A 13,757-nucleotide genomic window follows, 5' to 3' on the forward strand; every position below is an offset into this window, starting at 1 on the left:
TAGGCAAGGAAGGAATCTACGATCTACGCACTCCTCGCTTTAATAAAATAACATAACAACAATAAATTTCAAATAATACCATGTACACAGCGTTCTGTTTCAACTTTAAAAAACATCTACGAATTGTACAGTCTAGACACTAAACAACAAAATAAACTAAAATAAATTTCAAACAATTTAAAAAAACAACAATAACGACAGAAATTCATACTAAAGAACCAATGAACATAACATTCTACAAAATAAGAACACGGATAAAATAAAATGCACTTACCATGAATTAATGCGTTTTCGAATAGCAGAAATATAAATTTCATACTGCCTTTAACATGCCGCCACGTAATCACTATCGTATTTACATGACAGCAAGACACACTATACAGAAAATTTATACTATGGTTCACAAATAAATAAAATCACAAATCCCTACTTCTATCATGCACTGCCATTAAAAATAATCTCCCAGACCCTCTTTCCACACTTCCAAATACGCACTACCCCTCAACAGGATAGCCACAATCATATTTCCTTTTGCCGAACTTTCAATTCAACAACTAACCATTTTATCTTTCCCTCCCATCTTCTCAGACACAGAGGCGAACCAACGAGTTCCATCGAAAGATTTTTCAATGTCAACAGGGTTGCCACAAACCAGCGCAGAACACATATCGCCACATTTGGTGAAATTAGGGCGTATATTAGAGTTGTACCCATTTAACAATAAGTTTTTTTGGAAAAAAAAAAAAAAAGTGAGTCCTTCATTGTGTTCGTACATACAGACGTCACCCCAAAAAATAATTCACATGGATTCCGTAATCGTCAAAAACGGATATTTCCGTTAAAATATGATACCCAAAAGTTTTCTCGATTACAATAATTACTACCATTTTATTTGATACAAGGAAGTAAAGAACCTATATTAATCTACATATTCTTATATAAACAATACCTAAGTGCAGTATATAAATATTTCAAATCAATAAAATCTCACTATAGCACGCTCAAGGAAAAAAATAAATAAATAAATAAATAAATAAATAATCATCTAAATTATTTTCAAATTACAAACATAAATAGCAATAGTAAAAAGCAAATACAAAATAACGCTTCACGCTATCAAAATTGCTCATCTTCTTAAATATCAACAACTAAACTAAATAGTATTTCAACTAAAACACATAATGTAAACAAGAGTTTGCCCGATGCCGAAAAAAATTCAAATTTATCTATGAAAAATATGAGCGCATTGTGACTCAACCGTATCATTCGTATTTGAACAGCAACCGCATCATTCGTATTCGCATAGAAACCGCATCATTCGTACTCGAACAAACCGCATCGTACGACAGATGCGAGTAACGAACAGATGCGAGTAACGAAATGAATTTGTGAGTACCGAATCGGTACTTCGAGTCAACCGATGTACCCGTTACTCAGTAACGAATACATGCAGTTTGCTCCAGCTCTAGTGTTTATGTTTCTGAATGGCGCGTGTTTCAACCGCTTGTCCTTTTACTTGGCAAAAATGTTGTTCGCGTTCAAGTCCATTCACTTTGATGGACACTTTTTTAACTTTCTTATCTATAGGATCATTTCTGGCTGACATAGGAACTGGTAGATATAGAATTTTTTTAATGCTTTTGTGTTTGTAGACACCTTATTTACTCGAGTTATCCCTCCCCCCTCCATACTAATTTTACCGCTTGAAAACTGGAAGAGGAAAAATACGAGATGTTTAATATTTTGAAGAGACGGTTTTATTATAACATATATATATATTTCAGTAATATTCTTTTTACGTACACAAAATACTTGCACATTAGGTTTCACGTTTTTGCTGTCAATCAGAAGTATCTAAATAATATGCTGGAAAAACCCGAAGAAAAATATGGGTAATCCTAGTATACGGTGCAGCCTTGGCGCGGTTTTGAAAATTATCGCCAACACCAAAAATGATCCAAAGAACGTCTATATACTATACACTATATACTATGTGTGTATATATATAATAATATAAATATATATATTCTTTTAATGACCCGTTTACTGCTCATCGTATATGTCCCGTTTTTATGGCTCATCATAAAGTAGCCAAATCCCGTGTGCACCAGATACTAGGATTAAACCAAAATATGCAAAGGGGAGAAATACGCGAGTAAATACGGTACTTGAATTCAGTATGTATTTTGCACTGTATAAAGAAATTTAGAAACTAGCTGAAAATGTCTTAGATGTAAGTCATTATTGTTGCAGGATCATTAAGTTGCAGTTAAGTATAAGCTACACAAGCTAAGTTATTAGGGTCCCTACTTTCTTGGTGACCCCCCCCCCCCCAAATTAAAATATAGTATAACAGACTTTAAGTTTAATCCTAGTATCCGGTGTACACGGGATTTGGCTACTTTCATGATGAGCAGTAAAAAAGGGGTATAGGTTAGGTTATTTAATTACGGCAAAGCCTCGAGGGCTATCTGCCTAATGGGAGAATGCCTTCGTGGAGGGCTTTCTAAGGAAAACTGGCTTGTATACACGTTACACATGGGGAAAACACCTATGCAGCCAGCCCGTTCGCAGGATTCGAACCTCGGACCAAACTATAAAAACGGGACATATACGATGAGTAGTAAATGGGTTATTCAAAGAATATATATAGTTATACATAGTGTATAGTACATACATAGATGTTCTTTGCGTCATTTTTGGTGTTGGCGATAATTTTCAAAATCGTGCCAATATACACCGTATACTAGGATTTTATCCAGACTTATAAAGGGCCTCATATCTCAAATAGCTTAGGATCTTATCAAGTCTGAATCCGGCTCTGATTATTCGGTTCTGAGGGCCGTAAAAATCGCCAAGCTATTGTTAATGCCAGTGCTGTCAAAAATGATTGCGGCAACCCTAATACAAGAAAGGAAGTATAATGGTAAATAACTATGTAAGATTGATGTTTTAATTAAGATAAAAAGATTAATTTCATATATACCGAGTATGTGCAATTCTTAAAAATGCATCAAGCAGTGGGTGATTCTGCACTTTACCTAAAATTCTATTGCAGACTTTTCGTCATGGGCAATTACCAAATTGTTAAATCCATAGGATATCAAAAAAGGATTTAAAAATTAAACTAGTATTTCAATGGTATCTTAAGAAATATAGAACCATATAAACTTATGCAATCTGAAATCAATGTGTACGCTAGACTTGACGCACTGTTTAAATGGGTGCATTTGCTAGATTTGGCGCTTTTGCGCATACATTTTCACTGCAATTTTTTTACGGTCCTCAAAACAGAACACAGTCAAATACCAAAAATCCATCGACCTGAAATCCACATTGCCTCTCAAAATATAAACATTCAATATATAGGTTCTGGAAGCCGCAACATTGAGTACGAAATATCGAAGAAAAAATACTTACCAAATAATGACAACATAATTCCCGAATAATAATAATTCCCGAGTCATAACGGAAATACCAAATTATTGACATCATGATAAAAGTTTCTCTCCCTCCAATCTGCATCGAGGTAAAAAAGCAGATGATTCATTCGACTCTTTTTTTCTAGTTCACGATTCACGTTGTTGTATTTTCTGAGCTTAGTTATTTTCACGAGATTGTTTAGTGATGTCGTTTTTTTTTTTTTATCCGGATATTTTGTGGATAAATTAAGATTATTTTAAATTTCAGTGCTTTTTTAATACAATGACAGATAAGAAAAGCACTTGTGATTTTACTGCTTGCAACGTTGAAAAACATAAACACGTTGCATTAATGGTAATGAAAAAAGTGGAAATTCTGCTAAAGATGGAGGCAGGTGCTACTGCTCGGTTTGTAGCAGAATTGTATGGAATTGCCGCACGGAGTGTGTATGATATACGGAACAATAAAGAAAAGTTGTTGAAATTTTACAGCAACAGTGATTCTAACACCGGAATCTGAAACCGGAAATCTTTACATGAGGCGAAATCGGCAAACCTTGATGGTGTCTTATACGAGTGGTTCCGGCAGTGGCGGAGTGATGGGTTACCTATTTCAGGACTACTCCTTACATGAACTTCGCTCACACAACAAGGGACTAGACGCTTGTTTGAGAGAAAAGGGAAAGCAGATTCATGCCGATTTAAAAATGGAGCAGCCTAATGTAAATATAATATAATCAGTGTATATATGTAATAATAATTTAATGCATATTATTAATTGTTGTATTAATGTATATAATAATTTAATTAAATGTATCTAATACACCTTATTTATTTTGCACTTTTAGTCTGAATATTATCTTTTCTGTCCTAAAATGCACAAAATCTAAAATCCGCACAACCTCTGGTCTCAAGCGTTGTGGATTTCTAGACTTCTACTGTAATAAGTTGTTGCAATAATGTATATATTAATTTAATTAAATTTATGTAAAATGCCTTATTTATTTTGCACTTTAGTATAATATTCAGATATTATGATTTATCTTTTCTGTCCAGAAATCCTAAAATCCGCACAACCTCTGGTCCCAAGCTTTGCGGATTTCTGGAAGTGTACTGTAGTACCTAATTTTCTTTTCTAATCAAAATAATTTTTGAATTCTTGATTTTTTTAGAGTGTCAGTTTTGAAATACACAAAAGCAAAGATTATTTTTAAGTTGTACGCCTAACTAAATTTTATCTAACATATTTTTTAAAAAAATTTTCCCCCCAGATCTGATTGTGATAATTCAGTATTATAAAGATGATCATATTATGTGGATGCTTCTGACCACAAGTCTTGTGTGCATACCTTCCTTAATCGTGCAGATTTTCAGTGTAAGATGGTACATTATTGATGGAAGAGCATCCAACAGTTTATGGATAATTCACATTTTTCAATTAGGATTATTTCACAGGTATATTTTATAACTCTTCCTTTCATATTCCAAATAATGTTTCCTACTGATATAAATATGCATTGAGTTTAACATTTCAAAAATGTATTTTATGAAAAATGTAGGTTTGACTTGTAAGAAATTAAATTAAATTTATAATTATAATTTAAACTGTGAATAACTTAAAAATTAAATGTGGATTATTTTTTATTGATATTCGTGAATAGTGGGTTCACTATTTATCCTGAATATATGTAGAGAACATTGCTATTGTGTAAGTACTTAAATTTTATGCTAGATCAATGTGACATTTGTTATTTTTCCACCTATATCATTTCATTTAAATCAAATTCTCCTTTTTTTTTTTTTTTTTTTTTTAAATTTTGAATCCATTCAGTAGGTTAAATATAGTGTTTGAATTGTTTGGGACAATCAAATGTTTTAGCTTAGATATATTCTGTTTTCAAATATTGTGCAATATTTTGGGGAAAAAAAAAAAAAAAAAAAAAAAAAAAAAAAAAAAAAAAAACTGAAATGTTTCAGATTTTAAATTACGTCCAAAGGGGCGTTTTTTAACATTTTGTGTGTTACCTTTCTTTATTAAATATCATGTTCCTCGCACTTAAACCATAAGATCCAGTGCAACAGCAATATCGCAAAATAGTTTTAAAACGAGCATATCTTTAGAATTTCCGATACAGAGACCCACGAGCTGGAGATAAAAATGTTTTTTCTGCACAACGTTGCCATTGCTCGCTTTGAAATCCTTGAGTTTGTTAATCAAAAATTCGTCAAAGTTTTAAAAAATAGGAAATCGATCATAAAACAAATTTCAAATTTGGTCTTCCACATGCTCATATTCGTTGGAGGATTACGTTATTCAAAATTCGATGACTCTATGTACCGTTATTTTATGACAATGTGAGAAATATACATACATTTACGCAGATTTTCATTATTTAATTTCTTCAAATATAATGCAGGACTCTAACATTTTATGGCAACAGTTTGAAAAGTGAACCGACATTTATCCGTCCGACGCAAAATGCCAAAACGAAACTAATAGTCCTTTGGGATTCAAATCCCTTTGGACTAAAAAAAAAAAAAAAAAAAAAAAAAAAAGGTCTTTAATATTTATGAAATACTGTATGAATTGATCATTTTTGTTCTTTATTTCAAAGTTTTGTTTTAAACATTAAAAAATATTTTGCAGATATTCATGTTTCAAGTTTGTTATGTTTTCCAGTTAAGTTGTTAATTTCACAGTGACAAAACTTATTTATAATATGTAAATGTAAAGCATTATATTTGCATTCAGCTGTGTACTGCAAATTCGGAAGTTGGCAATTCCCAAATTTCATGTAATTTATTATCTTAATACTATAATTGACTCTTGATTAAATAGAGAACATGTTAACAAGTCTTTTCTAGTAGCTTGTTAATTGCAGAATAAATGAAGAATTACTATTCTAAATTATCAAATTAATCAAAATTTCTATTGAATAAAGCAAAATTTGGTACTATTCCGTGTTAAGGACCGCAAAAAACTGCAGCGAAAATGTATGCGCAAAATCTAGCAAACGCGCCCATTTAACAGCGTGCCAAATTTTACGTGCTGATTTCAGATTACGTACGTTTATATAGTTCTAGATTTCTTAAGATGCCATCGAAATACTATTTTAATTTTTAAATTCTTTTTTGATTTTAAATTCTTTTTTGATATCCTATGGATTTAACAATTTGGGAATTGTCCATGACGAAAAATCTGCAATAGAATTTTGGTTAAAGTGCAGAATCACCCACTGCTTGACGCATTTTTAAGAATTGTACATACTTGGTATCCATGAACACATCGACCTATTTTCACTTAAAAAAAAAAAAAAAAAAAAAAAAAAAAAAACAGAATTGCACAAAAATGACACCACACACACCCTTCACTTTATCTATGTACACATCGATGTGTTTTCACTTATAATGTTAAAGAAAATTGACAAAAATCCAATTGTTTTCACCCTTGTAAAAAGTGGCAAACAAATAAGTGGGCGATTCTGCACTTTACTGAGAATTTTTCAGAGAAAAGGCATCATTTATTATAGAAAATTATGTTTTAACAACCAACGAGATGAAACTATGCTTTAGCGATAACTCGGTAGTGAAATAGCGATGCAGGCATCCATTCAGTTATGTTTAGCAATTTTTATATAAATTATAATAATGATCTGAAATAGTTATTTACTCTTATGTTTCCATTCAGTCGTGTTTAGCCTTTTTTATATACATTATAATAATAAAAAAGTATATGAAATTAACCTTTCATCTAAATTAAAACATCAATCAGAGATAGTTATTTACTACTATACTTTCTTTCTTGCGTTAGGGTTGCCGTAATTATTTTTGGCAGCACTAGCATGAACAATAGTTTGGCGATCTTTTACTGCCCTCAAAAGCGAATACAGTCAAAAGTCGTTAATTCGGACACCCATAATTCGGAATGATCTATAATCCGGACATCAAAACTAAAAACTTTCTGCGCATGCGCCGCGTTGACACATGCGCAGAGGCGTTCACGCGTGCGCGTAAGACCTTTTACGACTGCGCATATGAGTGTGCGCAAGTGCAGAATACGTTTTCGCGTGCGCATTTTATGTATAATGGACGTATAAGCTAAATAATTATCTATTTCAGTTAATGTTGATGATAGTGTTGTTCCTTAATTTTCGAATTGCATCCGGCTTATTATTTTTTGCAGACTGTAAGAGCAATTTTATAAAAGTAAGCTTAAACTTTTGATTATATCAAATAGAATTTCCGATATATATTTGTTAATATGTAAAGGATCTAAAGCGAAAGTATGTTTTGAAATCCGAAATCTGTTTATCAATTTCACGCTGCTCGGCGGCGGGCGCGTAATGAATTGGAAGTTGATTTGTCAGCACTATCCTTATCTTCAGCGCAGATGTTTTTATTTTATTTGGCTTATAATTCCTTACCAAATGTAGTATTTCATCTCGATATGCTCCGTCTTTGATATGATTTAAAACAAGTTCCTCGTCATTATAATTCGCTTCCGATAGCGAAGAAAAGTGACAGAGGTTACTGAAAACAAAAAAATTTCGATTGACAAATTAGTCGGTGTTCTTGACACAGCAATTATAGGACTTGAACGGCGGAACTTTGTAACTGAACAAGAAATTATGTCTGTTTAATAGAATTAAAGAGAAAGTATTATCACATGAAACGAAGCAAAACTTAAACAACTTACATTGAAAGAAATGTTTAATAAAGTAAACAAATAAATATTAAGCTTTTTCTTTTTGCAAATTTTGATACCCTTTAGATCATAATTGTTCTTTATTTCATAAATTACGGTTTCATATTTTTAATTTTAGAATATCTGCATGCCATCTTACGAGATTTAAACTGATGATCTATAATCCGGAAAAATCGATAATCCGGAATTGCCGAAGTCCCGACGAGTCCGGATTAACGACTTTTGACTGTAGTACCCAAAATTTTTATGGGAAATACAAAAAGGGGTAAAATATATAACAACAGTGGAGATTCAATAGTCATCTATGAAGTTAGCTTGCATTCTACAGTAGGCACAAAAGAACTTTACAGATTTAGGACTGACAGTTATTGTGTGTATTTGGGAAGAATGACCTGTTTAATCTCGCAGTTGCCAAAGCGATAATAAAAAGGATAAAACCATGAAGTTTTATATTGTATTTGTTTACATAAATGATGCACGTGCATTTGCTGATATCAACTGATGCAAATACTTGCTGTGTGACTTCATAATGTATATGGTTGACTTTATGGTTTTATCACTTATAAAACTGATATAAGTAATAAAACCATCTGCGGGTCATATCTTTACTTTGCTACATGACATTCATAATGTATATGGCTTAATGATTCATGAAAAATGGCCCTTTTAAATTTAATATAATTACAAATTTAATAGATTATTTAATTCATTTATGGAATAATTTTTATGTATATATTCTTAACATGTTCACTGCCATCTACAGGAAAATTCATAGTTAACAAATTGAGATTACTTGCCAGCTATGAGATAATTCATTATTGATCTCTTTACCTAAATAAAAAAAATATGAGTATTGTCATAGCAAATACATACAATGCTTAGGTGTTTGACATGCAAGAAGGAATTAAATAATATGCTTTAGCAATTTGAAATGGATCATTTATTTCTGAAAATGTAGATACGGTAGCTAAATATTTAGAACTCAAGTCTATTTTCCTGAAAGGGCCTTGTTATTTACTTGAGAAATCTTACAATCTGCTCAAATTCTTATTGAATGATCCATATAAGACTAATGGAAAATAACCTATTTCATATGCTAAAGTTTTGCCTGAATGCACAGAATGGGTGAGTGTTTTATTATCTCGTTCCAAGTTAGCTCATAGTTGACACCGGGAGAGAAAATAGAAGTGTACTTGTGTGTATTGATTTACTGCTAAAAGTAATGTGATATCTATATTTAAATAATAAAATAACAGAAAATAATTTAAAAACATAAAAATGCAAACAGAGTACGTGTGAAGGGAAGACCATTTTAGCTTTGGCAGTGAACGTATTAATTATTTGAGTTTGTTTTCATAAATTTAAAAAAATGCTTTAGTAATGACATCTAATAAATAATTAACTAACTAAAACAGATCATAAACATATTATATTGTTGCATTTTTCTTTTCTGACATCAGTTGTTACGTAATTTTCTTCCTTCACGTTCGTATAGGGTTCGTGTGGATTTGGAGTGAATAACGATGACACTTGATGTAGTAACAAAACACACTTTATTTAGCCAATATTAATTAGACAGCTCCAAAGTCACTTTTGTACAGTTCTTGAAGATCTACTATAAACACGCTGAAACTCAGCAACACAGCTTTCACACCGGCAGGCAATAGCAGTGGAGACAGCTGCACTGCAAAGCATCAGAGTACAGCTTCTGACTGCTCGGTCATTCTCGGAACTCTACATACTCTCGAGATTCTCCACGCTACAACTCCCGATGCACTTGGCAACACACAGAGCACAGGCTCCCAACTCTTTGGTTCCTTCGTTCCCGGAGCTGAACACATTCTCTCGATGATGCACTAACCGCGATACACTAAGAGACTCTTCGATGCACTCGATGACCCATTCGGCATTCGCTGGCTGGCTGTCAACTCGATCGTCTCCGCACGGACTAACTAGATGAGACACACCTATCTCGCATTCGATGAGGCACACTCACACTAACTGACTGCGAACCAGCAGGGTTTAATATAGCTTTCGACTTATGTTCGAGAACATTCTGGGCTAAACCGATAAGAATTTTTTCCAGAAGGTTCTTCATCTGTCCATGGTATATCGCCAATTTTGTCACCAAATGTGGCAACCCTGCCTTCTCTTGCCATTTTATGGCAACTCTAAAACTGCTTTGTGGGGAAGCCATCTTACCGTGCCTGTACATTTCGCAACATTATCATAAGGAAGTTTTTCATGACGAGAAGAAAAACATTGAGATATTTCCTTATCAGTATCACCACTTCAAAAAAGCTTTAATTTATTGTGCCGAATAGTTTGGCTATTTATAAATTATTGTGCTAATAGTTGCCTATTATATTATGTTGCTTACATATAGTTGTCGGTTATATGTATCTTTTTAAGTAAAATTAAGACTTTGGCTTTATATATATATATATACGAGTATAAAATAAGAAATATAAAAAGTATGAATATGTGTGCTTATTTTTATCATATTCTGTATACCTTGGCATTAAATAGTGTGTATGCTGTACTAAATACGTTACTTCATATTCAAAATGCAGTTTTCTCAACTGCCATATTAGTATTTCTGTATTTGGAGTATTTTATTATTCATCATTTATATTCATTTATTATTTAAAATATATAGCTATGCAGTCATTTAGATCACAAAAAGGGAATGGTATTTAAAAGGACCATACATTTTCCTGGATCAGTGCAATAGTGCTTAAACACGTTTTATAAATTAGAAGTTTGTAAAAATGTTTTTTTACTGTATACAAAATTTTTGTTGCGTAGTCTATCTGTGACCAGTAATGATTCATTATAATCTATTATGAAAATTTCCCAACAAACTAAATTTTAAAGGAAAATAAAAATAAATTCTAAGAAATAAGCACACAGAATTTTTTTTAATGAATAAATAATTTTTTTTTTTGGTAAATAGGAAGTCTTTTTTTTTAGTGCATTTTATCTTTTACATACTTTCAGTGTTGCAATGATATGATATATATTTAAATTTTTTCTGGGTTCACTATTGTATATGTTGACCTATATTCAGACCATTCATTCTTGAGCTCTGATAATTATCACTGGAGGAGAATGCTGAGTCAAGCTTCATGCTGACTTTTAAAAAGTGTTTATTGATCAGTGCAATAGACAATCTATATTTTTTAACAAAAGCATAATTATACAGTTGTTTTCTATACTTAAAATCTTCAAAGTATTTTTTGACAGTTTTTCATTTTAAATGTTAACAACATTTGGTGATGATGTATGGACTGATGACAAAGCCTTATTTAATTTATTCCATGTCTTGAAGCTTATAATTAAGATAAAAAACAATTTAAGAGATTATATAATTTACAGATTATTTCTGATTAAAAATTATTTATAGATTAGTTTATAAACTTCATAAATGCTTGTCAAAAAGTATTTAATTAAAATGAATTTTTAGATTAATTTTCTAACAGAAAATGTTTCTGAGTGAGATTACAGAAAATTTAATTAAATTATTCTAGGTTTTGAAGCTCATAATTAAGATTAAATGCCATTTAGAAAAGGATATAATTTATAGATTATTTATGATTTAAAAGTATTTATAGATTAGTTTTTAAACTTTACAAATATTTATCAAAAAGTATTTAAAAGTATATTTACAGGTACCCCTTGGCGAAAATTGGCGATTTTTGGTGGTACATGTATACTGAGCACAAACTAGGCATTGTGCACTCCCTTGACTTTACCATGTACACATCGACCTATTTTCAATTAAAAAGTCAAAGGAGCACCCAATTCTAGGTAAAAGTATATTTATGGAGCATTCAACTACTCAGGTTACCATAAATGAAATAATACTTTGGCAATAAACGAAACAACTTGGCAATAAATGGAACTTCTTCGTGATAATACAAGGGGTACCCTTCAGTCTACTCTAACCAGTATTTAATTATAGTGAACTTTTTAGGTTAATTTTCTAATAGAAAATATCTCTGACAAACATTCAAGAAAAAAGATGTTTGTGTGAGATAGAAATAATAAATGGTATGGTATGATGAAATGTTAATAAATTATGTATAAAAAATAATAGTAATGCATTCATTTTAATACTTACAATATAACAATTAATTATTTTAATACCAGAGTCTTGCATTAAAGAGCTAATTTCATCATCTTTCCTGTATACATAAAATGCAGTTGATATAAAATAAATTAGATTAAAAAAAGGGATATACAGTTCTCTTAAAATTTGTCAAAAGAGTTCTCTCCTGTGCTAAAAAACAAACACATTCCAACATATTCTGCTTTAGTAAAACACTCTGCTGAGTTTAATAGCTGAAATTGGGCAGGAAACTCTGTGTGACTAAGTAATCAATTCTAGGTTTGGCTTAAAAAATGGCAACAGTTTTAGAGACCTTGTTAGTATATTTTTAAAATTTTTTGCTTAAAAATATTATGCTATTAGATTCAGGAATAAATTCATTTAAAAGGTTAAAACATTTATGCTAAAATTATAATATAGTAAATTGCAGTAATTAGTATTTTTATTTTTCCTGTATGGGAAATTAGTAAGTATGCATTTCATATACTATCACAATTTATGATGAGTGCCTCATTTCTGAGGAAACCTAAGTTTAGATGCATTGTTTTTACAATATAGTTAATAGTGCATGAAAAGTAAGACAAATTTCTTATATTTTTAGGTACATAAAATTATTACAGCTGGGATTAAAAGTAAGAAAAACAAAGAATTCAATAGATTTGCAAAATTTTAATCAACAACAAAGTGATATTTGCATGCTGCGTTTGTTTGAATCTTTTACTGAATCTGCACCTCAACTGGTTCTACAGTTATATATTATGGTGAGCACTGAAGAATGGAATCCTTGGACAGGTTTGTTTATTTATTTTCCCTTACACTCGTGAATCTTGATTTTTATCCCAAAGGGACAATTTTCCCAGAAGATCTATTAATTTCATTTGGCATTTTCCATTGGTTCACTGTAAACTGCATTTCACTTTTCAGATTGTAACCAGCAAATATTACAGCACTGCATTATATTTAAAGAAATTAAATAATGAAGAATCTACATGAATTGTATGTTTCTTGTGCTGTGAGAAAACAACGAGAGACCCAGAGACATCAAATTTTGAATAACACAGTCCTCCACTGGAATATGGGCATCTGGAAGTCCAGATTTGGAATTTAGAATTTGTTTTATTATCTATTTCATATTTCGTAAAACTTTAATAAATTTTTGATTAACAAACTCAACGATTTCAAAGCGAGCAATGGCAACACTGTACAGGGAGAAAGAAAAAAAAAAAAAAAAAAAAAAAAAAAACCACCATTTTTATTTCTAGCACGTGAGATTGTGTATTGAAAATGCTAAAGATGTGCTCTTTTTAAATTATTTTGTAATATTGCTGTTGAATTCAATTTTATGGTTTAAGTGCAAAGAACAGGATATTTAATAAATAAAGGTAACACACAAAACAAAACATTAAAAAAGTATTTCTTTGGGCGTAATATAAAATTTGAAAGCTTTCAGATTTTTTTAAATTTTATATTTCTTTCAGCTAATTGGTAAACTATAACAATATTCGTTTACCTCAAAACT

General features: G+C 31.1%; 1 protein-coding gene across 1 annotated transcript in view; it reads left to right on the top strand.

Moving 5' to 3' along the window:
* Positions 1–1,286: 1,286 nt before the first annotated feature.
* The window catches only part of LOC118182350 (XK-related protein 6-like), a 44,999-nt gene continuing 32,528 nt past the window's right edge, over positions 1,287–13,757 (top strand). The window contains exons 1-3 of the mRNA XM_035351686.2: positions 1,287–1,614; positions 4,694–4,877; positions 12,840–13,030. Of these exons, the coding sequence (XP_035207577.1) occupies positions 1,485–1,614; positions 4,694–4,877; positions 12,840–13,030 (505 nt within the window). The 5' untranslated portion in view covers positions 1,287–1,484. The remainder of the gene's footprint in view (positions 1,615–4,693; positions 4,878–12,839; positions 13,031–13,757) is intronic.

The sequence above is a fragment of the Stegodyphus dumicola genome, chromosome 10, assembly GCF_044657685.1.
Source record: "Stegodyphus dumicola isolate Sdum_Otavi_A_Nest chromosome 10, ASM4465768v1".
NCBI lineage: Eukaryota > Metazoa > Arthropoda > Arachnida > Araneae > Eresidae > Stegodyphus > Stegodyphus dumicola.